Below are 25,506 nucleotides of genomic sequence, written 5' to 3'. Positions count from 1 at the left end.
TTGAGAGAGAGAGAAAATTTTTTAATATTTATTTTTTAGTTTTCGGTGGACACAACATCTTTATTTTATTTTTATGTGGTGCTGAGGATCGAATCCAGCGCCCTGCGCATGCCAGGCGAGCACGCTACCGCTTGAGCCACATCCCCAGCCCGCAAATCATTCTTTTAACCAGGGACTTATACTGAGAATATATAAAATACTCTAAAACCCAATAAATAACCCAATTGTAAAATGAGCAGAGTAAGTGGCTGGTAAGATAGAGGATGGTAAGATAGAAGCTGGAAATAGACCTCAGTGACAGAATGCCTGTGCTCTACTACTAAGCCACAATCCCAGCCCTGAATCATACACTTTAAATAGGTGAATTAGCTGGGCATGGTGATGCATGCCTGTAATCCCAGTGACTCAAGAGACTGAGGCAGGAGGATGGTAAGATAGAGGCCAGCCTCAGCAACTTAGTAAGGAGACCCGAAGCAAGTTAGTGAGATCCTGTCTCAAAACAGAAAAAGATCATGAATTTTACATTATATGACTTAGATCTCAATAAAGAAAGGAAGGAAGGAAGGAAATCACGAATAAGCAGAGGCTTTTATTAGCCAAAGAGAGGACAATCTAAATTTCAATAATCACAACTGTAATGGGTTGAAACCCACTGTGTTAGTCAGCTGTCACTATAGAAAAATATGTTAAGAAAATCAACTTGTAAGCTGGGCACAGTGGCACACACCAGTAATTCCAGTGACTCTGAAGGCTGAGGCAAAAGGATCACAAGTTCAAGCCCAACCTTAGCAACTTAGCAAAACCTTGTCAAAATAAAAATGAAAAAGGATTAAGGGTATAGCTCATTGGCAGAATACTCTGGGTTCAATCCCCAGTATCCCTCCCCCCCAAAGATAATCAACTTTAAAGGAGAAAAAGTTCATTTTGGCCAAAATTTTGGAAATTTCAGTCTACGGCTGCTAGGCCCCATCGCCTCTGGGCCTGTGGTAAGGCAGTACATCATGATGCTTCTGAGTTCAATCCCAGGTACAAAACCACACACACACTATATATATATATATATATATATATATATATATATATATTTTAGGTATATAATGATCTCACGGATATACTTTTTTTCCCTTTATCTTTTTGGCAGTACTAGGGATTAAACACAGGGGTACTTTACGACTGAGCTACGTCCCAGGTCCTTTTTATTTGATTTTAAGATAGGTTCTCACTAAGTTGCCAAGGTTGGCCTTAACTTGCAATCCTTCTGCCTCAGCCTCCTGAGTCACTAGGATTACAGGAATGTGTAATCCTCATGGCTGATGAGGATTACACATGTGTAATCACCACTCATGGCTAAATACACATTTGTTTGTTTGTTTTTCCCCAGAATTGTTCCTCTCCACAGAAATCTTTAGTAAAAGGCAAAAGACTCATATGATCTTAAAAGAAACCAGAGTACGAATATGTTTTTTAAATAGACATTATCTACTTGTCATAACCAAAAGACATAACAATATAATCTGGTAGCCTGGATGGTATTCTGAAACAAAAGGACTTTAGGTAAAAAAGAAATCTGAATACTAATTAATAATAATTTATTAATAATGGCTTATTAATTGTGACAAACATAATTGTGACTAGTGTAAGATGTAAATAGTAGAAGAAATTAGGCAAGGAGTTGTATGGAAATTCTATAATTTTTCTTTTTAATCTTTGTAATTTTTCTATAAATATACACATATTCTAAAATAAGATTTTGAAAAAATAATCTTTAAGAGAAACATACTGAAGTATTTGCATATGATATGTGGGATTTGCTCCAAAATAATAAGGACAAAACATAAAATCTGATTTATGCATTTATATATGTTATTCTTCAACAAAGTAAACTTTAACAGAAAATACTAACAGGCAATGAGGGAGCGGACACATAATGTGGACAGAGCAGGAGTGGTCATGGACTGAATGAAGGCTGCTGGGGTTAGAGGGTTTATTGCACTATTCACATACTAAACAAATGGGTATAAGAAGGAAAGCCCAGAGTAAGACTGATTTGCGAACATTCAGGAGAGTTGCTAGAGGGGGCTGTGTAGCCAGGGCAAAGAAGGAAGGCCTTTCAGTGGCACGACTGTGTGCCTCTAAGACAAGGATAAACCACTTCTCATGAGAAGCCAGGAGACTCTGGTCACAAATCCCCAGGAAAGGAGTCCTGACTTTTTTCACAAGCATCCATGAAATAATCTTTTCTGAACAGGCTTAATATCTCATCAGCAAATATTTTAGTTTACTAGTAGGCAATAAAATAACAAAAGGAAAGAGAGTTCTTGCCCTGGAGAACCTAGTAATTGAGTAGAGAAAAAATTAACAACAAAGGCTACCCAGGGGCCACTTAGAGTGTCATTCACAAATATATCTTGAGTAGTGACTCCTTTACAGGACTAAGAGGTCTAGATATACTACATCTTAAGAGACGACTGAAGAAAAAGTAACATCTATTGAGTGTTTACTGTGTGTCAGGCATTGTCTCAAATATTGTTCATGAATTATCTCTTGCATTTCTTAAAACAATCCTGTAAAATAGGTACTATTATTATCCCCATTTTTCTGCTGAGGAAACTGAGGCAGGACAGATTTCAGTTACATGCCTAAGATCATACAATTAGTATTTAGATCAGGGCCAGGGAGTGAAGGTATTCTTGCTCCAGATTCCATACTTTTTTAACCCTGTGGCATATAGCAATGATTCCCAACTGGGAATGATTTTGGCCTCTAGAGACATATGAAGACATACTTTTGATTATTACAACTTGAGGGGGAATGGTACTGGCTGGCACCTAGTGAGGAGGAGCCAGGGATTCTATCCTACTTAACTTTCCCCAATGTACAGGACACCTCCCCACAACAAAGAATTGTCCATCCTAAAATGTCAAGGCTGCTGAGGGTACCAAGTTGAGAAACCCTGGTCTACAGGGAAGGCATTATCATTGAACAAGTAATTATAAGTTCAATTCCTTAAGTGTGAATTTTTTAGAAGGTGTTTTTTCTTCATGCACTTCACAGATGAAGATTTTCCCAAATAGAAAGGCCATGTGTATTTTGAGTTTGCTCTAACAGCAGCGGAGGTTTGTGTCAAACCAGCTGCATTCTCTTTATTGAGAATGCTGTGTAGTGTTGGGGGTTTAGTTCCTAACTGTGAAATGAATGGGGCCAGATTGTAATCAGTACTAATAAACATGATTCTACATTCATTAGTTTCCAAAATGTCAGCAAGCTCAAATTTCAATTTAATTAGTGCTACCTTTCAGGTAACAGACAAAATAAATATATATTTCTTTAGTAGATTGATCTATTAACTAACTTTGAGGTTGTTGTAAGAAATTAGAGATATTAATTATTTATTTGTTTATTTACTTACTTAGGTTACTGGGGATTGAGCCCAGAGGAGCTTTACCATTGAGCTACACACCCAGACTATTTTTTGTTTTTTATTTTGAGACAGGGTCTTTACTTAGTTGCTTAGGGCCTCACTATATTGCTGAAGCTGACCTCAAATTTGCAATCCTCCTGCCTCAGCCTTCCCAGACACTGGGATTACATTGCACCTGGCTCTAGAGATATTTAAATTAAGAAACTAACCAAGTATCTGGTATATTAACAGTAGCAAGCTACACTTGTATCTCAATACAGTGTCAAGAATCTTAAAATTTCTGAAAATGGGGCACATTTGTGGAATGAAATGAGCTATACTCGAGGAGTCAAAAAGTCCACAATTCTCTCAACACTATGCAAGCAGAGAAAGACTAGAGTAAGACGACTATCTGAGAGTTGCCTGGTTCTTCCACAAGCAGAGCTTATTATCCTGCCCTTGTCAATCAGTGTGATGCTTGGTTCTGTGTTGAATGTGTTTTTGCCTTTGTCTTCTTGAGGCTATTAGCTCTCTGAGGGCAGTGGTGTGGCTTATTTTTTACAATAAATGACAAAATAAATGTTAGTTAAATAAATACCTCCCAAAGCTACAAACTTTAAAAACTGCTTAGCAGAGTCAATTCCTATGAGAAAGGATTCTAAGGTTTGTTTTTTTTTTTTTTTTTTTGGTGGGGAGTGGTGCTGGGGATTGAACCCAGGGGCGCTCTACACTAAGCTATATTCCCAGCCTTTTAAAGAAATTGTCCAGTTTTTTTTTTTTTTAATTGTCCAATTATTTAAGACAGGGTCTCACTAAATTGCCCAGAATGGCCTTGAATTTGTGACCCTCCAGCCTCAGCCTCCTAAATTACATGCCATTGAACCCAACCTAAATTTTCCTTTTGTGTCTGGTTTTATTTTCTTTTTCCAGCACTGGACAAGAAACCTGGTGCCTTGCACATGCCAGGCAAGTGCTCTCCTACTGAGCCACATCCACAAACCCTCTTTTTTTTAAGTTGTTGATGGATCTCAACAGTGCCCACATGTGCTAAACAAGCTACTGAGGTACAACCCCAGCCCCTAAATTTTCCTTTTAACCAAGTCAACTACATGAGACCTGACTGTGTTGACAGCACTGAGGCAAATACTAAATGAAGTGGGAATTAAAACAGTTCACACCTTGTCATGTCTTATTTAAATCACCAAGATTATTCAAAACATCCTGTCACCTGGCTCCATCCTATTCCTGATGTTCTGCCCAAGCTCCCTGGCAACTCCCACATTTTAGAGCAATTTCTTGGCACCCTATTTAAGAATCTTAATTTGATTCAATGGGAAAGCATTAAGTTCTCATCTTAAGTTCTGTTTGTATCCTACAATTTTCTCACATTAATGTGCTTGTCATTTTACCCAATGATAATAAAAACAGACTCCTCTATACCATCCCTTTTCCCCCTCCAACAGAGATTATACAGATGAAGTAGGCAGGAAGCCTACATAACCACACCAGCAAAGCTGGGAATAGTCCAGTGCTACCAAATAGAGAGAAGTCTTTGTTTTTAACAACAGTAGCGATAACAAGATACAACAAAAAAGGTCTACTTTTTTGACAGCAAGTTTAGCACAATGAAGGCAAATCCACAGCAAATACTTCCTTAACAAACTACAACTGAATCTAGCCTCCTGGACCCTTCCACTGCCTTTCTGTTGAACACTCAATCTTACCTTCCCTGTTCCTGTGGAAATGACCTGAAAGCTCTCACTGCTCTGATTCACAGTAAATGTCAAGATGCTTGGATTAGCAACAAGAAGACATCTCAGAATGTCAAATGTTCATATGATGCCTGGACATCAAAGGTGGGAACACTTTTCTCATTCAGGTTGTTGGAAAAGCAAAGATTCCTCCTCATTATGTTGTAGGACTAATATACAAAAGGAGAATATTAACCACTGGAATCTGTAGGAACAGGGGTGCTATTAATAGCCAGGAAAAAAAGCTTCAAGTAAGTGTGGCCTTTGTTTGAGGGTGGGGGGTTGGAATTTGGATACTATATTGGATCATACTGACATTAAGTTAAACAATCAATACTGTAACCTTACCTGGAACCCTGGATCTCAAGAAATAAAGAAACTTTCCATTCTTGGAATGCATGATGGCTCTCTTAATGAATTCTACTACAGATTGACAGCGGTCCTCAAATTTGGGATGACACCACAGGCTGAAAGTTCCTGGAAAATTAAAAAGTAAAAACCTCAAAATTTAGTTTGGAAAGATCCAAGAAGAAGGTTTGAACATTTTTACACTGATTCTCACTTTTAGGAGGGCATAGTTTGTGGGCAAGCTGGGTTCAAGATTCCTGAAGTCACCTGTTCCTGCTTATCTCATAATCAATGAGAAGAAAGATGTTGCCTTTAATAAGACATGAATTAAGTCTTATAAGTTAAAAAAAAAAACTTTATTTTGTTTATTTATCTTTATGTGGTGCTGAGGATCGAACCTAGTGCCTCACACATGTGAGGCAAGCACTCTACCAGTGTGCCACAACCCCAGCCCCTTATAAGGTTTTTATTAATAATAAATTCAAATACGAAAAACATTATAATAAAAAAGATTTTGTCAAATATGAACTTAATCCTTAAAACACAGACTTGCTATATTTATATATACATATATACTTATATGTTTATGTGTATGTATACACACACACACACAGATATATGTACATATGTATATAAAATACACACACATCCTATAAAGACTATAAGAAAAGACTACCAATAGAAAAACCAAGATTAAATGATATCCCTGTTAAAAAGATCTAAGTCCTTGGGCTGGGATTGTGGCTCAGTGGTAGAGCACTCACCTGACATGGGCGGGGCCGATTTGGAACATCAGCACCACATAAAAATAAAAAAAGGTATTGTGTTGTGTCCATTTACACATTAAAAAAAAAAAAAGGTCTAAGTCTTCAAGCATTCACAGATTAGCTAAGTAAGGACAAGCATAGAAGTTCATGGGTCTCACTCATTCATGTGTGTGTTAGGCACAGAAAACCAAAATCTAAGTCCCCCCCCCTTTTGTTTTTGGTACCAGAAATTGAATGCAGGAGCACTTAACCACTGAGCAATATCCCCAGTCCTTTTTATATTTCATTTTGAGACAGGATATCGTTAAGTTGCTTAGAGCCTCACTAAGTTGCTGAAACTGTCTTTGAACTTGTGATCTTCCTGCCTCAACCTCCTGAGCCACTGGGATTACAGCATATGCTACCTATCATGCCCAGTAGTCTTTTCCTTCTTTAAAATCCCAAGCCCCAGTGTGGGACAAAGTTTCTACTTCAAATATCAGAATCCCAAAGACAAAAGGGAACCTGAAATCCCACGACTTCAACAGCAACAACAAAAAGAAAAACTCCAAAAACTAAAGCACTAGATTTCAAAAGAACAACCAAAAAACAACAACAACAACAAAAAAAAACATACAAATAAGGGTATTAATCACACTAGGGAACTGTGATTTGAGTCCCTCTAGCTACTCTTACAGTATCACTTAAAAGATAAAGACAAATATGCCACTGCAAACTGGCAACTGAAAGGCCTACAAGGCTACTATTAAAAACTCCACTTATTCAAGGAAGAAGTCTCTTTGAATCAAAAGTAATTGAAGGCTGGGTGCAGTGGCACATTCCTGTAATCCCAGAGGCTCGGGAAGCTGAGACAGGAGGAGTTCAAAGCCAGCCTCAGCAATACCCAGGCACTAAGCAACTCAGTGAGACCCTGTCTCTAAATAAAATACAAAATTGGGCTGGGGATGTGGCTTAGTGGTTGAATGCCGGAGTTCAATCCCCAATATATCCTACCCGCCCCCCCCCCAAAAAAAAGTAATTGGAGAACTATTTGCAAGAGTTCTCATTTCTGGTGTCTCACCTACCAGAAACTTAAAGGTCAAGCATTTATTCATCACTCCCTTAACATATCATTTTAATTTTCATAAATTTAAAAAAGCACTCTGAAATGCTTTGTCCTGCATTTTGGTTTTGTCTGTTTTGTTTTGTTTTGATACTGGAGATTTGAACTCAGAGGCACTAAACCACATTCCCAGCCATATTTTATATTTTATTTAGAGACAAGGTCTGAGTTACTTAGCATCTTGTTTTTGAACTTGCAATCTTCCTGCCTCAGCCTCCCCAGCCTCTGGGATTACAGGTGTAAGCCACCAGGCCCAGCTTCATTTTGGTTTTTAGGAACAGCAGGGAAATAGGCAGCAGTTTCCTTATTATGCAATTCATTCTCAGGTCTTTGGATTGAAGTTCTTTTCTCTTCATGCACCTTTAAGGTGGAGGGGGCAGAGGAAACCACGGCCACGCTGACCTAAACAGCTACTTCCTATCTCACAAGACAAATGCAAATAAGTCCAACAAATTGTGAGCTGAGACTGGGGAAGACACCATGGTGCCTGAGAGGAGCATGAGAGGCTCTTGAGATGCAGAGCTTTTTTAAGGTTGAGCACATGAGGAAAAACTGTGAGGGACAGGTAGGACAAATCCCTGAAATGCCCCAAAATTCTCTATACTTTTTTATTTGTAGTATATGCAAGGATTCTGATGTACCACCAGTGACCAACACAAGTTTCAGGCCTGCGTCAAAAACAACTGTCTCAATATAAAATGGATCCAAACAGCTATATTTACAAGTCAGCTCATGGATACTCTGGGTACCCAAAACACCACCTGACCACAAAGAAAGAGGTATCACTGGGAGGACAGCAGAGTGTCTAAAGCACATGGATCACACAAATTCTAAGCATTCCAATGAAAACTTCCTAAGAGACTACAATACAAACCTGACCAAAAGAGAAAATTGTCATCACCATGCTGCCTGACAGGAAGTGACTTTCAGACAAATGTCACTATCAGGCAAAGAAATCACAGGATCTCTGGATGGTAAGTGTAATTATGAATAAAACTTAGGAGAATTTGTCTAATTGTCCTAGATTATTTCTTACTTCTATCAAAAGAGTTTTACTGTCTCTGTTCTCAGAAGCCTCGTCAGTAATTTTGTTCTTCCTATTTAGGAGACAAGATGCTGAGGAGACTTTAAAATGGAACTTCAGGGCTGGGGATAAAGCTCAGTGGTAAAGTGCTTGCCTAGCATGTAGAAGGCCCTGGGTTTAATTCCCAGTACTGCAATAAATACATAAATGAAAGGAAGAATCTTTCTTCTCCCTCTCCTACCACCTGTCCAACCTTTTTTATAAAGACTAAAACCTATATCAACATTCAATGAGTTCATAATATTTCTGCCCCCTATTCCTAGTTCCATTCTTATAAATCCTTCTTCTGAAAATGTCAGGTAGCAAAGGTAGAAAAAGGCAAAGGGGGAAACACCAGCATCTCTTACCTCTGTAGTGCTCCATTCTAGTGTGGTGGGTGATACCCTGTGATCGGAAACTGAGGCTCAGAATATAACGAGGATCGGAACTGTCCCGTACCAGGAAAGAACCATCTGGCTTCCCTTTTAGCTTCATCTCTGCATCTTCCCAATTCATTGGTCCCCAATACCAACCACACTATCAAAGGTAAGAAATAGACAACTGGTTAAAAGAACTAAGAAACATCAATGTTTTCAGCACAATCCATCTTAGCAAAGGAGAAACCCCCCCCACCCCCAATCTCCAAAACATTTGAGTAAACAAGAGCCACTGCAAGTGTCAGCAACAATCATCAAGCTCATTATACCTTTAGGCTTTCAAAGCAATGGAAAATTAATTCTACAATTCCTTTACCAAAGCCCTTCCAAAGAAAAGAAAAGAGAAAAGATTTAAGTTGAACATTTCTCTACAACCTACCTTCATCATGTTCACATTTTCCCCCTCAAATTCAATTTTATTAAATCTCTTGTAGAATTAACAAAAATAACATGGTATTTTTCACTGTAAATATGAAGGCAAGGAAACTACTCTTCCTCTAAAAACAAGGAGGATCTTGGCACAGAACGTGGACATGAAAGAAGAAGTGGGCTGCCATTTCTCAGGCACCACCTACCTTCTCCAGCTCTCGAAGGCTGGCTGCAAAGCTGCTAGAGTCAGGCCGGTAGAGGGGACATTGGAGGTGCTGCGGGGGCTGGCTATGTAGGGATTCAGCTGCTCGGATGGGGGCAATCCGCGGAAATGCATCTGCACAGCAAGAAAGTGGGGGTCACTTGTTTACCATTATTACTCCCACCCACAGATACCTTCCCCCCAAAAAGAGATGCTAACTGAAGAGGGGCAAGGCATTAGAAGCTAAGCTGGAAAGGTGGAAGCCAAAGCAGTGGGAAAGAGCTGGATGGGCTGGAACAAAAAGCTGTGTGGGCTTGTGTAAGCTGTGAAGGATGGGTAGGGGCATTTAACCCCTGGAAAGGGGTAAGGGAGCTGCCCACTAACCTGACTAAGGTGACTACTTCAGGGGCTTCACCAGCCTAGAGCGATTCCAACTTCTCCCACCTCGAAGTGAAGTGTCGGTAAAGCAGCCTTGGAAATAGTGACTTGCTTACTTGCCCGGGAAGAGTAACGATTTTGCCAGGCAAGTAGAAAACAATGCTGATTTCATTCATTTTATTCCTTGGGTACTGGAGGCTGGCAAAGCAGGTATGGGCCACTAAATGCTTGGTACTTATTTACAAGGCAAGCTTTGCACAGTGGCAGTATCGTAGCCAATGAGGTTTATCTGAGGCACAATTATTGCTAATTGAAAACTTATTTACAAGGCTGCAGTAAATACTAAAAGTTTAGAAAAACCACAGAATTTTGAAAACCAGCAACATACTAAACCTCCTCACTATTCTGAAATTAATACAATTTCTTATGTGATATCTACCTAAGGATCACAAAACAGTCTTATAGTAGCAAAGATAAAAAAATACAATAGTCTTTTATTCTTAAAAAAACTCAAGATTCACCTCCACAGAGTAATGAGTTAGAAAAAACAATTCTCGGCCTCATTTCTAAGGAGTTCTAGTCCAGCCAAAGGGGAAAAGATTTAAGCTTTCTCATATTTATTTCCACAAATAGATTTCTCCCATCCTTCAATTTTTATGAGTCTTGCCTCTAAGCTAAGCTAACCTGGGGCATGGGGTGGAGGAGGCGGAGGTAGGGGGAAAGACTGCAGGGAAGACCCCATCGGAGCCACAAGGACGGATGTAGGCAGCGTCCCACTGATATCATCTAGAAGAGAGAACAAAAGCAAAGAGGTTCAGAAAAATGAGCACAGAATGAGTGAGGCGAAGGCAGAAGAGAGGGAGAAGGATTATCAGGCTGCCCTCTGGGGCAAGCTGGCCTGACCTTCACCCCATCTTTTTGCACAGAGGATGACAATCATCTTAATCTGGTTTGCTCTGCTTAGAAAGCAGGAGAATAAGGATATTCCTAAGGCATCTCAATAGCAGTAGATTCAGGGCAAGATAAATGAAAAGCTAATTAACAAATGGGCAGTAAATATTGCAGCATGCAGGTAAGAGACCTGTTTAAATGCCTAGGGAGATGATAGGAGTGCTGAGAAAGGGACAGGAAATAATTGAGTCATCATTAGAAAGTTTATCTGGCTCCTGACAAAGAACAAGGCACTAAATCTCACCCTCCCACTACAGAAAGATAGCAGATAGGGGAGGAAACTATACCTAGGAGGCTGAGGCTTCTTCTTGGAGGAGGAGGGGGAGTTGGAGGGTGTGGAGAAGTCAGGCCCCGCTGAGAAATGTCCACGTCCACAAGCGACACTGTTTCACCTGAAGGATTCATGGAGCAAGCGTGTTACAGAAGCACCTTGCCCAAAGCTGAGGCCAGCAGCAGAGGAAAGTAAAAGGGCAAGCAAGGTTGACTAGAGGTTCATGGCTCATGAAATTGAAAACCTGGGGGGCTGGGGATGTGGCTCAAGCGGTAGCGCGCTCGCCTGGCATGCGCGGGGCGCTGGGTTCGATCCTCAGCACCACATACAAATAAAATAAAGATGTTGTGTCCACCGAAAACTAAAAAATATTTAAAAATTCTCTCTCTCTCTCTCTCCTTTAAAAAAAATTGAAAACCTAATGCTGTTCAGGGGCTGGAATCACCCCTGAACATTAGTAAATTTAACTGCAGGGAAGCTGCATGCAGATGAAGGTCCCAACATTCACCTAGATGGCTTTCCACAACTAGATTTCCCAGAGTATTCACCTAAAACAGAGTCTACCATCTATCAATTCATTCCTAATAGTTGAGGTTACAAAGCTTGAAAGTGGATTTATAACACTAAAACTACTCCCTCAGTTACTAAGTCAGAGATAAGCTTAGAGGGTATAGGAAATTGGTGGGGGTGGCTTATGGTTTTCCTTATTTGCCAGCATGTCATGCAGGTTTGTGCTTTGCTATATACTCTACTCCTTGCCACCCAACTCTACCTAACCACTCTCCACTAAGTCACCAGAAAATGAAGGGTATTTTCTAAGGCAGATTAATGGCCAGGGATAGGTTCTGAAGTCTACTCTACAGATCAGAACTCAGAATGTCCCTAAATTTAACCCCTGAGCTGTTACTTCTAACACATTCTTCTCCTTCAGGGCTGAATTAGCCCCTTGGTTAGTATTTAAATGCCTCAGGTTGAGAAAAATGAGGTGGCCAATATCTTTAAAAGGCCTGGAGGTAGGCTGGGATTGTGGGCTCAGTGGCAGAGCGCTTGCCTAGCATGCATGAGGCACTTGGTTCAATCCTCAGCACCACATGAAAATAAATAAAATAAAGGTATTGTGTCCATCTACAACTAAAAAAAAAAAAAAAATTTAATTAAAAAAAAAAAAAAAAGCCAGGAGGCAGGTTTTCAGACTCTAAACACACACACAAAAAGTTCTCTTTTCTTTTAGAGGGGGAGGGGGTACTGGAGATTGAACACAGGGGCAATTAAGCACTGAACCACATCCTTAGACCTTTTTTATATTTTATTAGAGACAGAGTCTCACTGAGTTGCTTGAAGCCTTGCTAAGTTGCTGAGGCTGGCTTTAAATTCCCAATCTTCTTGCCTCAGCCTCCCGAGCTGCTGGGATTACAGGCATGAGTCACTGCGCCCAGCTTAACAAAGTTCTTAAACACTAAGATAAGCAGAAGGGGGCTGGGGTTGTAGCTCAGTGGTAGAACACTCGCCTAGCATGTATGAGGCAATGGGTTTGATCCTCAGCATCACCTAAAAATAAATAAATAAAGGTATTGTGTCCATCTACAAATAAAAATATTTAAAAAATAAATAAACAGAGGGCTGGAGGTATAGTTTAGTGTACTTGTCTAGCATGCCCATGGCCCTGGGTTCCATGCCCAGTACTAAAGGGGGGGAAAAATAAGAAAAGTTCCAGGAAACTGATATGGCCTCATTACACAGCTTGATAACTGACAGCCTCATTGCCCTGAGCAGTACAACAGGCCCAGAGAAGTCTCTTTCCTGGCAGGACAAAGAGGTGTAGGTTATAAATGTAGTTCTTAAATAAAAGATATAATTCAACAGAACTAAGGCTGTCTGAACCTAAAATTACAAATGTGTGCATTTCTTATTTTAAAAATAAAATAACTATTAGCTAAAAAGACACATTGCTAACAATATACAAACTTTTTCTTTCTTTCTTTCTTTTTTTCAGACAGAATCTTGCTATGTTATCTAGGCTGGGCCTCTTGAGCAGCTGGGATTACAAGTGTGTGCCACTGCACCTGGCTTCAGGATACAATTGTTTAATTCTGGGCTTGGAATAAGAACAGAGACCTCCTTCTCCACTATAGTAGATATCTACACAGATACCAACTCACTTGTTCTGACAGCTCATCACTGTCTACCCAATTGGGGGTCCTACTGGTCTGCTTACCATCTTCCCAGAAATATCCATTCCCAAATCGTAATTCTTCCAAACACCTTTTTTTAAAAAAAAAAAAAAAAAGTGTGTGTGTGTGTGTATTTAGTTGTAGATGGACACAACACCCTTATTTTACTTATTTATCTGCTTATGTGGTGCTGAAGATTGAACCCAGTGCCTCACACATGCTAGGCAAGCGCTCTATCACTGAGCCACAACCGTAGCCCCTAAACACCTTTTTTTCGTTGTAGATGGACACAATACCTTTTATTTTTATGTAGTGCTGAGGCTTGAACCCAGTGCCTCACATGTACTAGGCGAGTGCTCTACCACTGAGCCACAAACCCAGCCCTCCCAAACGCCTTTTTAAGGGACATAATATCCAAAATAATTTGAAGTTGGGATTTTTTTTACAACCAGTGATTGTAATTGAGAAGCTTTTTAAAAAGAAGAATACTCAGTTTCTGAGAGTTGAGGTGTGGTAAAGACCTTTGCTATAATAGTTTATTCAATCAGGAGCTTAACATCCAACTAACAGAACAGAAGGTTTCCCTATCTGAAAAAAAATTCCCGTAAAATAAGGCAGCAGTTACCCATTACCCACAGGACATTCAACAGCCTTCCTACTCTAGGCAACTGTGTTCCCTGCTGCAAGAGGAGAGACTTAAATTAGACACCATGAAGAACTCTAACAGCTGCAAAAATTGCTCACCCCTAAAATGGGTAAGACAAGAGCTCATGTAATCCCCTTTGCCCAAAGTCTTTAAAAATAGATCAGATACTATGGATCATTTTTATTAGGTAATCTATGAACTCTCTTGGAAGCAGGGACGGGAATTATATGACTTGAGAGTCTTTTATGCATTGTGAGCTTATAAATTTAAATTTACACTTTCTACATTTAATTTATTTGTGATGACCCTGAACTAAGCGCTGCATAACTGCTAAGGCCACCCAATTACCAAAAAGCAGCCTTTACCTCCAAGTTTAAAGCATCCAAAGTCAAGAATACATTCCACACCATAAAAATAGCCTTATTCCAAATCCAGTGGGTATGGAATGGAGGAAATTACTGCAGACATGCCTGAAGCCCCCCTGTGATGGACTGCAAATATATTTCCTAACAGGCCTCAGAATACTCTTGCTTTCAGATGTTAGAAGAAAAAGATATCGCCCTTACCTGTGAACAGGGGACTGAAGGAGACCGGAGAAAAGGCACTTTGAGTTCTTGTCAACCTGGGTTTCCTAAGGGGCAAGAAAGCACACAGAGAATAAAGGGGAGAAAAGAACACGCATGCATTTAAATCACTACCAAACTCAATTTCAGATGCAGTGAAAAACAAAGCAAACCTAGTCATTGTCAGCAACACTTTTGTAATAAAGCCTTAAATTTAAAGGAGGAGAATGAAATAATTAAGGCAATTCCTTAAATAGATTTGGCTACCAAATTCAGCAGCCTACAAAGCAATGAGAAATCCCTTTGGATCACTCCATACCCAGCACATTCAAAGAGTAAAGCACCTTGAGTGGTAATTAGCAAGTCCATTTGAAGAGGAAGGAAGTCAGAAGCAGAGTTGATTTTCATTTGGGAGCCAAGAATAAGGCTCTAGACCTGAGTAGGTGCCAGCTTACAGCAACAGCTATCCCTCTGGGCCTGCATCTAGGAGTAGAAGGTCCCAAAGGGAGCCAGGGAACATATTCTGACCTGAAAGAACACTACAGAAGCACTCCAATCTTCAAACACAGAGACCTCTGAATTCTACACAGTTGCCCTGAGGTTCAAAAGATCGCCACTTCAGGGTAGGTTCCCTGCCTGGTACCCAAGGACAGCCTCTTCTCTCTGAACTGCTCTTCCTAACTTTTCTTTGATGCTGTTCCAGGGACCACCTGAAAACTCAGATCACACCTTTTTTTTTTTTTTCTTTTGGCAGTACAGAGAATTGAATCCAGATTCTCATATATGTTAGGCAAGTACTCTACCACAAGCTGCATCCACGTTTTGTATCTTATTTTTGAGATAGGGTCTTGCTAAGTTGCCCTGGCTGGTTTTGAATTTTTTATCCTCCTGCCTCAGCCTCTGCAATCACTGAATTACAAACATGCACCATCACTCCAAGTTCTAAATCTCCTTTTGTTTACACACCAAAGGTGACTTTAGATTCTAGTAATTTCAACTGGCTTTTCAGCAAGAAATGAAAGAAATTCAAAGACTCTAACATAAGCTTTCTGGTTAGAAATGTACTATATTAAAAAAAACCAATCCACAAAACTACAACTACCTTATATTTGATAAAGGGGCTAAAAGCATGCAATGGAGGAAGGATAGCATCTTCAACAAATGGTGCTGGGAAAACTGGAAATCCATATGCAACAAAATGAAACTGAATCCCTTTCTCTCGCCATGCACAAAAGTTAATTCAAAATGGATCAAGGAGCTTGATATCAAATCAGAGACACGCCGTCTGATAGAAGAAAAAGTTGGCTACGATCTACATACTGTGGGGTCGGGCTCCAAATTCCTCAATAGGACACCCATAGCACAAAAGTTAATAACTAGAATCAACAAATGGGACTTACTCAAACTAAAAAGTTTTTTCTCAGCAAAAGATACAATAAGAGAGGTAAATAGAGAGCCTACATCCTGAGAACAAATCTTTACTCCTCACACTTCAGATAGAGCCCTAATATCCAGAGTATACAAAGAATTCAAAAAATTAGACAATAAGAGAACAAACAACCCAATCAACAAATGGGCCAAGGACCTGAACAGACACTTCTCAGAGGAGGACATACAATCAATCAACAAGTACATGAAAAAATGCTCACCATCTCTAGCAGTCAGAGAAATGCAAATCAAAACCACCCTAAGATACCATCTCACTCCAGTTAGATTGGCAGCCATTATGAAGTCAAACAACAATAAGTGCTGGCGAGGATGTGGGGAAAAGGGTACACTTGTACATTGCTGGTGGGACTGCAAATTGGTGCAGCCAATTTGGAAAGCAGTATGGAGATTTCTTGGAAAGCTGGGAATGGAGCCACCATTTGACCCAGCTATTCCCCTTCTCGGTCTATTCCCTAAAGACCTAAAAAGAGCATGCTACAGGGACACTGCTACATCGATGTTCATAGCAGCACAATTCACAATAGCAAGACTGTGGAACCAACCTAGATGCCCTTCAATAGACGAATGGATAAAAAAAATGTGGCATTTATACACAATGGAGTATTACTCTGCATTAAAAAATGACAAAATCATAGAATTTACAGGGAAATGGATGGCATTAGAGCAGATTATGCTAAGTGAAGCTAGCCAATCCCTAAAAAACAAATGCCAAATGTCTTCTTTGATATAAGGAGAGTAACTAAGAACAGAGTAGGGTCGAAGAGCATGAGAAGAAGATTAACATTAAACAGGGATGAGAGGTGGGAGGGAAAGGGAGAGAGAAGGGAAATTGCATGGAAATGGAAGGAGACCCTCAGAGTTATACAAAAGTACATACAAGAGGAAGTGAGGGGAAGGGGAAAAATAATACAAGGGGGACAAATGAATGTCAGTAGAGGGGGCAGAGAGAGAAGAGGGGAGGGGAGGGGGGATAGTAGAGGATAGGAAAGGCAGCAGAACACAACAGACACGAGTATGGCAATATGTAAATCAATGGATGTGTAACTGATGTGATTCTGCAATCTGTATATGGGGTAAAAATGGGAGCTCATAACCCACTTGAATCAAAGTGTGAAATATGATATATCAAGAACTATGTAATGTTTTGAACAGCCAACAATAAAAAAATAAAAAATAAAAAAAACTCAACTCGGGATAATTGAATTAACTACAAGAAAAGATCTTGTTGAGGTGATGAACATAGGCTCCATGCTGGCCAAGACACAAGTTTGTCAAAATTAATAGAAATGGACAACTAAAAAAGATGAATTTTTCTGGATATGGTAGAGTGCATACCTGTAATCCCAGCGGCCTGGAGGATTGCAAAATCAAGGCTAGCCTCAGCAACTTCATGAGGCCCTAAGCAACTTAGTGAGACCCTGACTCAAAATTTAAAAAGGGCTGGGGATGTAGTTCAGTGGTTGAGCATCCCTAGGTTCAACAATCTCCATACTGGGGGTGAAAAACAACACAACACAATTATACCTCAATAAACTAGACTTGAAAAAAATCCCAATCCAAGACTAACTGAATGACTCCATGTGCTATAATTATGGCATTATAGGGACTGACTCCAGGCCTGATTGCTGGCTCACCTTCCAAAAATATTCTCACCCAAAGGATAAATAGGACTTAATTCTTTTTAACAATCAACTGCATTAATAGAGGGAGGCAAAAGCAAAGAAAACCCAAAATTAAATCCTATTTAAAAATTATCTGACTTCAGAGATGTTTATGCAATTATGATTTAAGATGGATATCTAAACTTCTCAGGATTCAGACAAAATTCCAAAATCATTCCATGAAGATTTTACTCAGAAAGAGCGGAAGCTTAGGTAGTTTCCTTCTCCTAGACGTATCATCACACTCACTCTGCAACCTCCTCCTGTTGAGACTTGAAGGGTCTAATGATACCTCAGCCACAACACACACAGGAGATAGGGCTACATAAAAACAATACACAACCACACATAGCTCCTCTATTTAAAAAAGTTTTTCATGACTGCAGCTAGTGCCAACAATCCAAAGGGCTCGAATGGAAAGTTAATTCCACTGGACATGAACTTCTGAAGAGATTCCTAACTGACTTTTATTTGATAACTTGTGGTTACAACATTAAACTCAGCAAGTATAAACCCAAAGCACTGGCCTTTCAAAAGGTTCACACCTCAGCCATTTGGCTGTTTGCCTCTTTTCAAAGGAAGCTGCATTACTCTGCCATCTGCCCATGCTGGGGACGAGTCTCTTCAGTGCCAAGCACTGAAGATCGGCAGTACCCACATGCACACATCTTGTGGAGGCCTTCTCACTTCAGCTCATCTTCTCTCCCACCCCCGACATTTTGAAGAAGAGAATCATAGTTTCTAGGATTTAGAAAAAGAAAAACATCTGAATCTAAACCCAGGCAGAGCTATTTGAGAGCACAGCACCGGGATGGTTTTTCCTGGCAAATAAGGATGACTTGAAGCTGGAACTAAGAGGTAAAAGCTCCAAGAGACTAAACAAGACTGATAATGAATATGTGTGCTTCTTTTATTCTTTGGGAGATGCTTAACTAAAAATCCAAAGAGGTTTCTATCTCGGGGATCCTGAGAGCATTCTAATGGCAGTCACTCACAGAAAGACTAATCTAGATGATTATTTGAAAAAAAAAAAAAAAAAAAGAGCAAGGGAATGATTAATATAAAACTGAGGAGCAAAATGTAAACAGGAAACAACACTCAGGTTTTCAAAGGTACTGATAACATTCTATACATTTGCGAAGCTTCTCAAGTACATATATTTTCTATATCCCCTTTTGTATATAGAAAACATATGGAATGATAAAAGCTCATTCTAAGTGGACATCCTGTTTTTTTTCCAGAGCAACATGAATCATGTGGCTCCAGATAAACATTTTAAACTAATTCTCTATATCATATCCCTGTATTATTTATTACTCCCCAGATCACCTTGACAAGCATTAGAGTACAAAGTTAATCCACTGTAATTTGCCACTGGGCCATTTGCATCCAAGTAGCAGAAACATTTGAGGGGTGGCATGGGCTTAGGGCAGAATTTGGTGGGTTACTCCTCTATAAGACAGGGGCAGACAGCATAAGGCAAAGGTCTTCTTTGAGGCTAGCAGTCTTTTTGTGTGAGCTGCCAATGCTGTAGGTGGCAAAAGAGACAATGCCTCTGTTCATTTCCACTCTGCAAATTACTATTTGTACTGCAACAGATTTATGAGATAAAAGGAGTTATAAGCACTAAACTGTACAGGATGACAACACACAGATATAACCAATGGCCAATTTTCAAATTCCTTGAAACCTAAAATTAAAACAATGAAATAATAAGCCCTCTCTCTCCTGTCCATAAATCCCTCCACTGATGCCCTAAGACTTACAAATATCCTTTTTAAAAGTAACTTCCAAAGTAGGATACCCAAATACCAAGCTTTGCAGTCCCAATGTACCTCTGCCCCTGCTAAAGCACACAGTGCCAAGTCAGGCAGCCTGTGCCATTTCCAACACATCAAGCCAGTGTCTGTTCATGTGCTACAGGCACAAAACCATGTGTTCATTTTTAGTTCCAATACACAGACATCTGTGCAGCAAGGTCAGATCCAAAACTACATCATAAACCAACTAAAGAACCTACGGATGGAACTTCCAGGAAAAAGCCAAGAGGCATAGTCCAACACCTAAAATCTTAAGAATGATGTTGGCCAGGAGAATGATAAGTAAAAGGCACAAGACTCAAACACACAGAGATTTCTAAAGCTAGGGGATTCATTCTAAGAGAGTTGCCAACCACAACCACTTTGTGGAAAAATAGTTAAAAAGATCAACAGACCCAAAACCCAAACATAAAGTCAGAACTTCCTCACCACACCATAAAATCATTCAACTTTCATATTATGACTCAAAAAGCATCCTTAGGCCTGAAGACCCAAGGAAACTAAAAAAGTTTTCTCCTGTCTGACAGGTCTGTCCATGACAGAAGGGCCTCAAACAAAGGCCAAGGCAACTTGCCTCTCTGTTTAGAATTATATCTTTTCCACCAACAAATAGACAGGAAGCAACCGTAAAACTGTTCTCCATTTCTCCACTTCACAACTATGAAGACTAAGAGCCTCAACTGTTATTGTGGTAAAGACAAATCTCGAAAAGTAAAACAAGGTACCCATTCCAACCAAGTGTGTATTATGTGATGATTAAAAAAGGGCAGATCAAATGCTATTTTTCACCAAATCCAAAGGAAGACAATCAGCTCAACATATGTGAACAGGACAAGGGAACTCCACTGGTTTTCCTGAAATAGGAAAGTTCTATATTATGAGGCCCATAGGCATCAAGCCCAGCTCTCTGAATTCCAACATTCGCATGGTATATACAGCCTAGGCCAGTTCCCAAGAACAGAAACCTGATTAGTTGGCAGAATCATTTCTTACTTCACTTAAAAAGAGTTCTCACTGAAAGCATAGTGGTGCATGCCTACACTCCTAGCTACTTGGGAGAATGAGGCAGGATCATCATAAGGTCGAGGAGAGGCTCTGCAACTGCAACTTAGTGAGACTGTCTGAAAAAATTAAAATGGCTGGTGATGTAATTCAGTGGCAGAATGCTTCTTGGGTTCAATCCCCAGTACCACACCTAAAAAAAAAAAAATTCTCTAGGCTAACTCATACTTCTCTTCATGCTCAGAATAATTCAGTCAGGTCCACTTAGCAAATCAAAAGCATCTGAAAGTGTTGAAGGGACAGACAAAGCAAGAAAGTCAAGTTTGGATTTGTGTTAAAATATAGAAACTGCTAAGCCTTATAAAATGATGATTGTAAGTATTTTCTAATAGATAGCTGTGGGAAAGGTAGATATTGAGAAGAGTGAAGAGAATTATGCCTAGAGGTTACTGTAAATGCCCCAAATTATACAGCAAAGACAGCAGAGGCCCATAATTAACTAACAATGAGGAGGAAGGCATATACCCTTTGGCAAAAGACTGAAATTTCTCACTGCTTCCATATCCTACCAATCAAAATAAGAGAACAAGCTAAAAATTCAAACTCATCCTTCCTCTCAACAGGGCGGACTTGCTTAGGAGGTGCAGATCCACAGAAATCACAAGTACCCTGGCCAGACTCACCAAGTTTCTCACAGCTGTGAGGCTGCCAACAAGACTGGCACATAGTAAGCTGTGGAAAAGCTAACAAGCAGCAGCAAATCCTATGCACAGAAAAAATTTACCATTTCAGTCTTATTACTTCTTTTCCAAAAAGCACAAAATATTCCATCTAGATTTTTCTTGTCTTCATTCTATTCCTATAAGAACAAGAACAAGATAACTATAGCTCTCTCATTTTATAGATTAAAAAAAAAAAAAGACAAATTCAACCTCTATCTCACAGATGATGTTGGGGGTCAAAAGGAAATATAGACTTTTGCATTCTCTATACAATATGCTGCCTACAAACAGCAGTCAACCAAACATTTAGACACAAATACCTAGCTCTTCTCCAATTCATCAGAAAAAACCCTTGGACCAAAAAATGTAATTCTCCAGTGCCCTGAACTAAGCTTCTTTGCAGATGTACAGCCCAATTTGCTCTGCAGCAGAAATCTGTATTGTGCTTAGTGTGAGGGTTGGTGACAGAGCAGCCAATGACCATTAAATTCTGCTTCCAAAGGCAAAAAACCGTATAATGTTATATGCCTTTTCCTCTTCCTAATCTATTAGACATAACAGCTAATTTCACGCCACCTCATATTTGGTGTTTCTGAAATCTTAGACCAAGTCCTGGTCAATATGGAACAAAGGCAAGACAAGCTACAAGAAAATTAGCAATCTATTCTATGTCCTTACATAGAGCTTCAATCCCACCCTCTACCCTGATCTGATGAAAATTTCATCTCTATTGGTAACTGGAGCATCAAATGCAGAGATGACCACAAAAAAAAACAACAAAAAAAAAAAAAAACGTGTTTCATCAGTCACACACTTTTCAAGACCTAAACTCCCAGCAAATGTATTCATCAGGAAGCAAATGTAGAAATCTGGGCCTACCTGAAATGGTAAGACACTGGTTTCTTTAGGGAGCTAGGGTTTGGCCTGATCCCCAAGATAATAAACCCACAGCAGAGCTGTTCAGAAAGGGCAACAAAGCCATATCCAGCCCACATTTTCCTCCTGGAGTATCCTAGTTTCCTTGAGAAGTCAACGGATGAATGGTTCCTAGTCCAGGATCAACTGGGAGCTTTATAAAAATTCAAATTCTTGCTGAGTACAGTGCACACACTTGTGATAACGCTACCCGGGAGGCTGAAGCAAGAGGACTGCAATTTCAAGGCCACCTTTGGCAACTTTGTGAGAACCTGTCGCAAAAACAAGGGATAAGGGGCTGGGGTTGTGGCTCAACGGTAGAGTGCTTGACTAGCACGTGTAAGGCCCTGGGTTCGATCCTCAGCACCATATTAAAATAAAGGTATTGTGTCCAATTACAACTAAAAAAATAAAATATTTTTTAAAAAAAGATAGGGAAGTGGTTCAGTGGTAGAGTGCCTCTGTGTTCAATTCCTAATACTGCAAAAACACAAAAACAAAAATTCAAAATTCTGTGGGTTCCAGATACACAGATCTTTTCAGAGAGCCCACCAGTGATTCTGGCGCACAGCAAGATTGTCAACTTATACAGGCTACTGACCTTTTTACCTTCTTTTTTTGGGGGGAGCAGAGATTGAACACAGTGAACCTCTAAAACTGAGCTACCCTTCCAACCCTTTTTATTTTGAGGTAGGGTCTCACTAAGTTGCTGAGGCTGGCCTTGAACTTGTGATCCTCATGCCCCAGTCTCCCAGGTAGCTGGAATTACAGGCACATGCACCCATGCCTGGCTAGTCTGCCCAGTGTGTCTCAAGAATCCACAATAGCAGTTATCACAAGGAAAATCTTATTTCATTGACACAAAAGTTGACAGCTTTCTAAACTGATAATAAAGATGTAATGCTAGATGTCAAAGATCAGTCCACCTTTTAGGGATGCAGAAAAAAGCTCAATGCCTAATTTTGGAATTTTCATTAATTGGCCTAGAACTCATACACCAATGTCTATACCTCATTCAGAACTCTCACATGGGCTTGAGAGACAGAGCAAAGCTATTTTCTGTTTTCACAGAAAGTAGTACAGAGGATTTAGATAGCAAGAACAACCAGGAAAACATTACAACTGAATTCAGGTGCCCAACAGATTACTGGCCTATAACTACACAAGTTCCTTAGGTCATTTGTATGTTTGAGGGTGAAGGGGAGTGGGATGCAGGTAAACAGAACAACAAGGTGGTCAAGACAATAAGTAAGGTAATGGGGTCACACTTTTTGCTCCAAAGACCAAACATTTCCATCAACTTTTTTGACCCAAAGGCCCAAACATTTCTAGTAATCTCCCTGCAGACCTAAGGTGGAAAGACACTTTGGAACATCTGAAAAATAGCGGAGCCAAGGTGGGGGTGGGCAGCGGGTTTCAAATCATCTCCAGAGATGCTAACCAAATGATAAGTGTCATCCATCCAGTGTAAACTCTCTTGAGTGAAAGCTATTTCCAGCTGTTACCACAATTAGCTCTGATCTCATGTAAAATGTCACAACCTTTAGCCACAAGATTCTGCCTCCTCATGAAGACCATATCTTAAGAATTGTCAAGATCCTGTTAGCAGTATTTTAAAAAAAGGGGGAAACGAAACAAGAAAAGGAAGTTTGTCGCCAGCCCCCGAACTGGGCTCACCTCCCCGGATCCAGCTCCCGGCCCGCAGAGCCTCCCATGTCCGTCAGACTCGCAGCTGAAGCAGCCAGCTCTCCAGAAGGCCTCTTGCCGGTTCCATCCCCACTGCTGGAGCCACCGTTGCAGCTCTTCGTGCGAAAGAGGCGACTGAGGCGGATTTTGAAGGAGCCCTTACGAGAAGGAGCTGCGAGCGGCCGGAGGGGCCCAGGAGGTGGCAGCGGCGGGGGAGGTTGTTGCTGCAGCTGCTCCCCTCGACTCAGGCGCCCTGGAGGGACCAAGTCCTGCAGCGGGAAGGGCACTGGGGGTAATTCGGGGCCTGAGGGCTGCAGCAGAAGCCGGCCGCCCCCTCCTCCTCCACGGCCCGGGCTGCTGAGCTCCTCTTCCGAGCAGCTGTTAGTCTCCAGGCTCTCGGCCTCCGATTCCAAGCCCTCCAGGACCAACAGTGCGTCGCTCGTTTCTGTGGGGTCCTCCCCGGCCTGCGGGGTGGCAGCAGGCGCCTGGGGCTGCGGAGGGGGCAGCTGAGGCGGACATGGGCATGGGCAGCAGCCCCCTCCGACTGTCTTGACCCCCGGCCCCGCCGGCTGCCCCAGCCCCAGAGCCGCCAACTGAGCCTCTAGTCCAGCCACAGGGCCCCAGGTCCGCTGAAGCGCCAAGCCCGGTGGCAGGGCCTTGGGGTCCAGGGTACAGCGGTGCCGGGGACACAGCAGTTCCGAGGGTCCTGGCTCCGAAGCCGCCTCCGCGTCCTCCTCCTCAGGCGGCCGACCCACGTTGCGGAACACCATCAGCTGCGGCGGTCGGGAGCCCCGCGGGCCCGGCCGCGCGAGGAAGGGTGGCGGCGGGGGGCCATGGCCCGGGGGCGGCGGCGGTGGGCCTGGCTCGGGGGCCGCCTCTCCATAGCCGAGAAGGCGGCTCAGGACACGGTACGAAGCGGCCGCCGCCGCCGCCGCCTCGCCATCCCGGAGCTCGGCTCCCTGCATCGAGGAGAGGGAGGGGAGGGCGGGCGGCTGGGAGCCGGGCTGGGGTGGGGACTAGGTCGGGCCCCACCGGAGCCCCGCCCGCCGCGGCCCCCGAAGCGACAGCACTAACGGCCACCGCGGCCTCTGCCTCATAGAGGGGGGCGGGGGGCGCGCGGAGCCCAGCGCGAGCCCAGGCCGCGCGCCACCGCCGCCGAGGACCGCCCCTAGATGCGTCACTTCCGGAAGGCTGGACCACTCCCCTTTCCCGAGGGCGTGCTGGGGCCGGCCTCCGCTGCGCTTGACGTTGCGCGCGCCCTGAGTTGCTATTGGCGTTGAGCTGGTTTTCTGCCGGCGTTTGTCTCTTGCACCTAAGACCCCTGCTTTTCACTTCCTGGGCACCCAGACCTTGGCCATCCCTTTCAGTAGAGTGGGGCCTGGTTCTGTTACTGGGAGAGAATTGCTGGCTTTGAGAGTATAATTCTTGTTCCGTTTAAGTCCTTTGAAATATGTGATCTTGGCCAAGTCATTTCGTTCATCTGTATCCCCTGGTGACATCCACTGAATTATGGAGTGACTACATGAATAATGTGTTCTAGATCCAGTGGTGGGCTGATGAGTGTTTAACAACTGGCTGTCCAGGGGAAGAAAGGGAATGTGTGTGCTATATATAAGCACACATTTATCAAATTTTGCTGATATAAATAATGTATAGCACACAATTTACAAATATTAGAAATATACAATAGCAAACTCCATATAATTGATTTTCACAGAATTCTTTCACTTATTTTTGCTAAATTCTTTATATATTGTGTGTGTTTGTGTATGCGCACACACATGCCACTGGAGACAGAACTCTGGGCCTTGCTAGGCATGAGCTCAACCACT

At 41.6% G+C, this 25,506-nt stretch overlaps 1 protein-coding gene and 2 pseudogenes across 3 annotated transcripts in view; 1 reads left to right on the top strand and 2 right to left on the bottom strand.

Annotated features, from left to right (window-relative positions):
* The window catches only part of Socs7 (suppressor of cytokine signaling 7), a 42,618-nt gene extending 17,829 nt beyond the window's left edge, over nt 1-24,789 (bottom strand). The window contains exons 1-7 of one of the 3 annotated variants that reach the window (XM_027924748.2): nt 23,666-24,789; nt 14,423-14,487; nt 11,056-11,160; nt 10,502-10,603; nt 9,444-9,574; nt 8,800-8,968; nt 5,500-5,628 (exon numbers count right to left, since the gene is read on the bottom strand). In XM_027924748.2, coding sequence (XP_027780549.1) covers nt 5,500-5,628; nt 8,800-8,968; nt 9,444-9,574; nt 10,502-10,603; nt 11,056-11,160; nt 14,423-14,487; nt 23,666-24,639 — 1,675 coding nt within the window. In that variant the 5' untranslated portion in view covers nt 24,640-24,789. The remainder of the gene's footprint in view (nt 1-5,499; nt 5,629-8,799; nt 8,969-9,443; nt 9,575-10,501; nt 10,604-11,055; nt 11,161-14,422; nt 14,488-23,665) is intronic. The other 2 variants (XM_027924747.2, XM_071602926.1) reach the window with 2 other exon arrangements.
* LOC114083501 (U5 spliceosomal RNA) lies at nt 1,326-1,453 on the bottom strand (annotated as a pseudogene).
* LOC114083499 (U4 spliceosomal RNA) lies at nt 10,067-10,177 on the top strand (annotated as a pseudogene).
* Nucleotides 24,790-25,506: the final 717 nt, after the last annotated feature.

The sequence above is a fragment of the Marmota flaviventris genome, chromosome 17 (genome assembly GCF_047511675.1).
Source record: "Marmota flaviventris isolate mMarFla1 chromosome 17, mMarFla1.hap1, whole genome shotgun sequence".
Classification (NCBI taxonomy): Eukaryota; Metazoa; Chordata; class Mammalia; order Rodentia; family Sciuridae; genus Marmota; species Marmota flaviventris.
The sequence above is the reverse complement of the archived record's forward strand: the minus strand, read 5'-3'. Positions and strand labels throughout refer to the sequence as shown.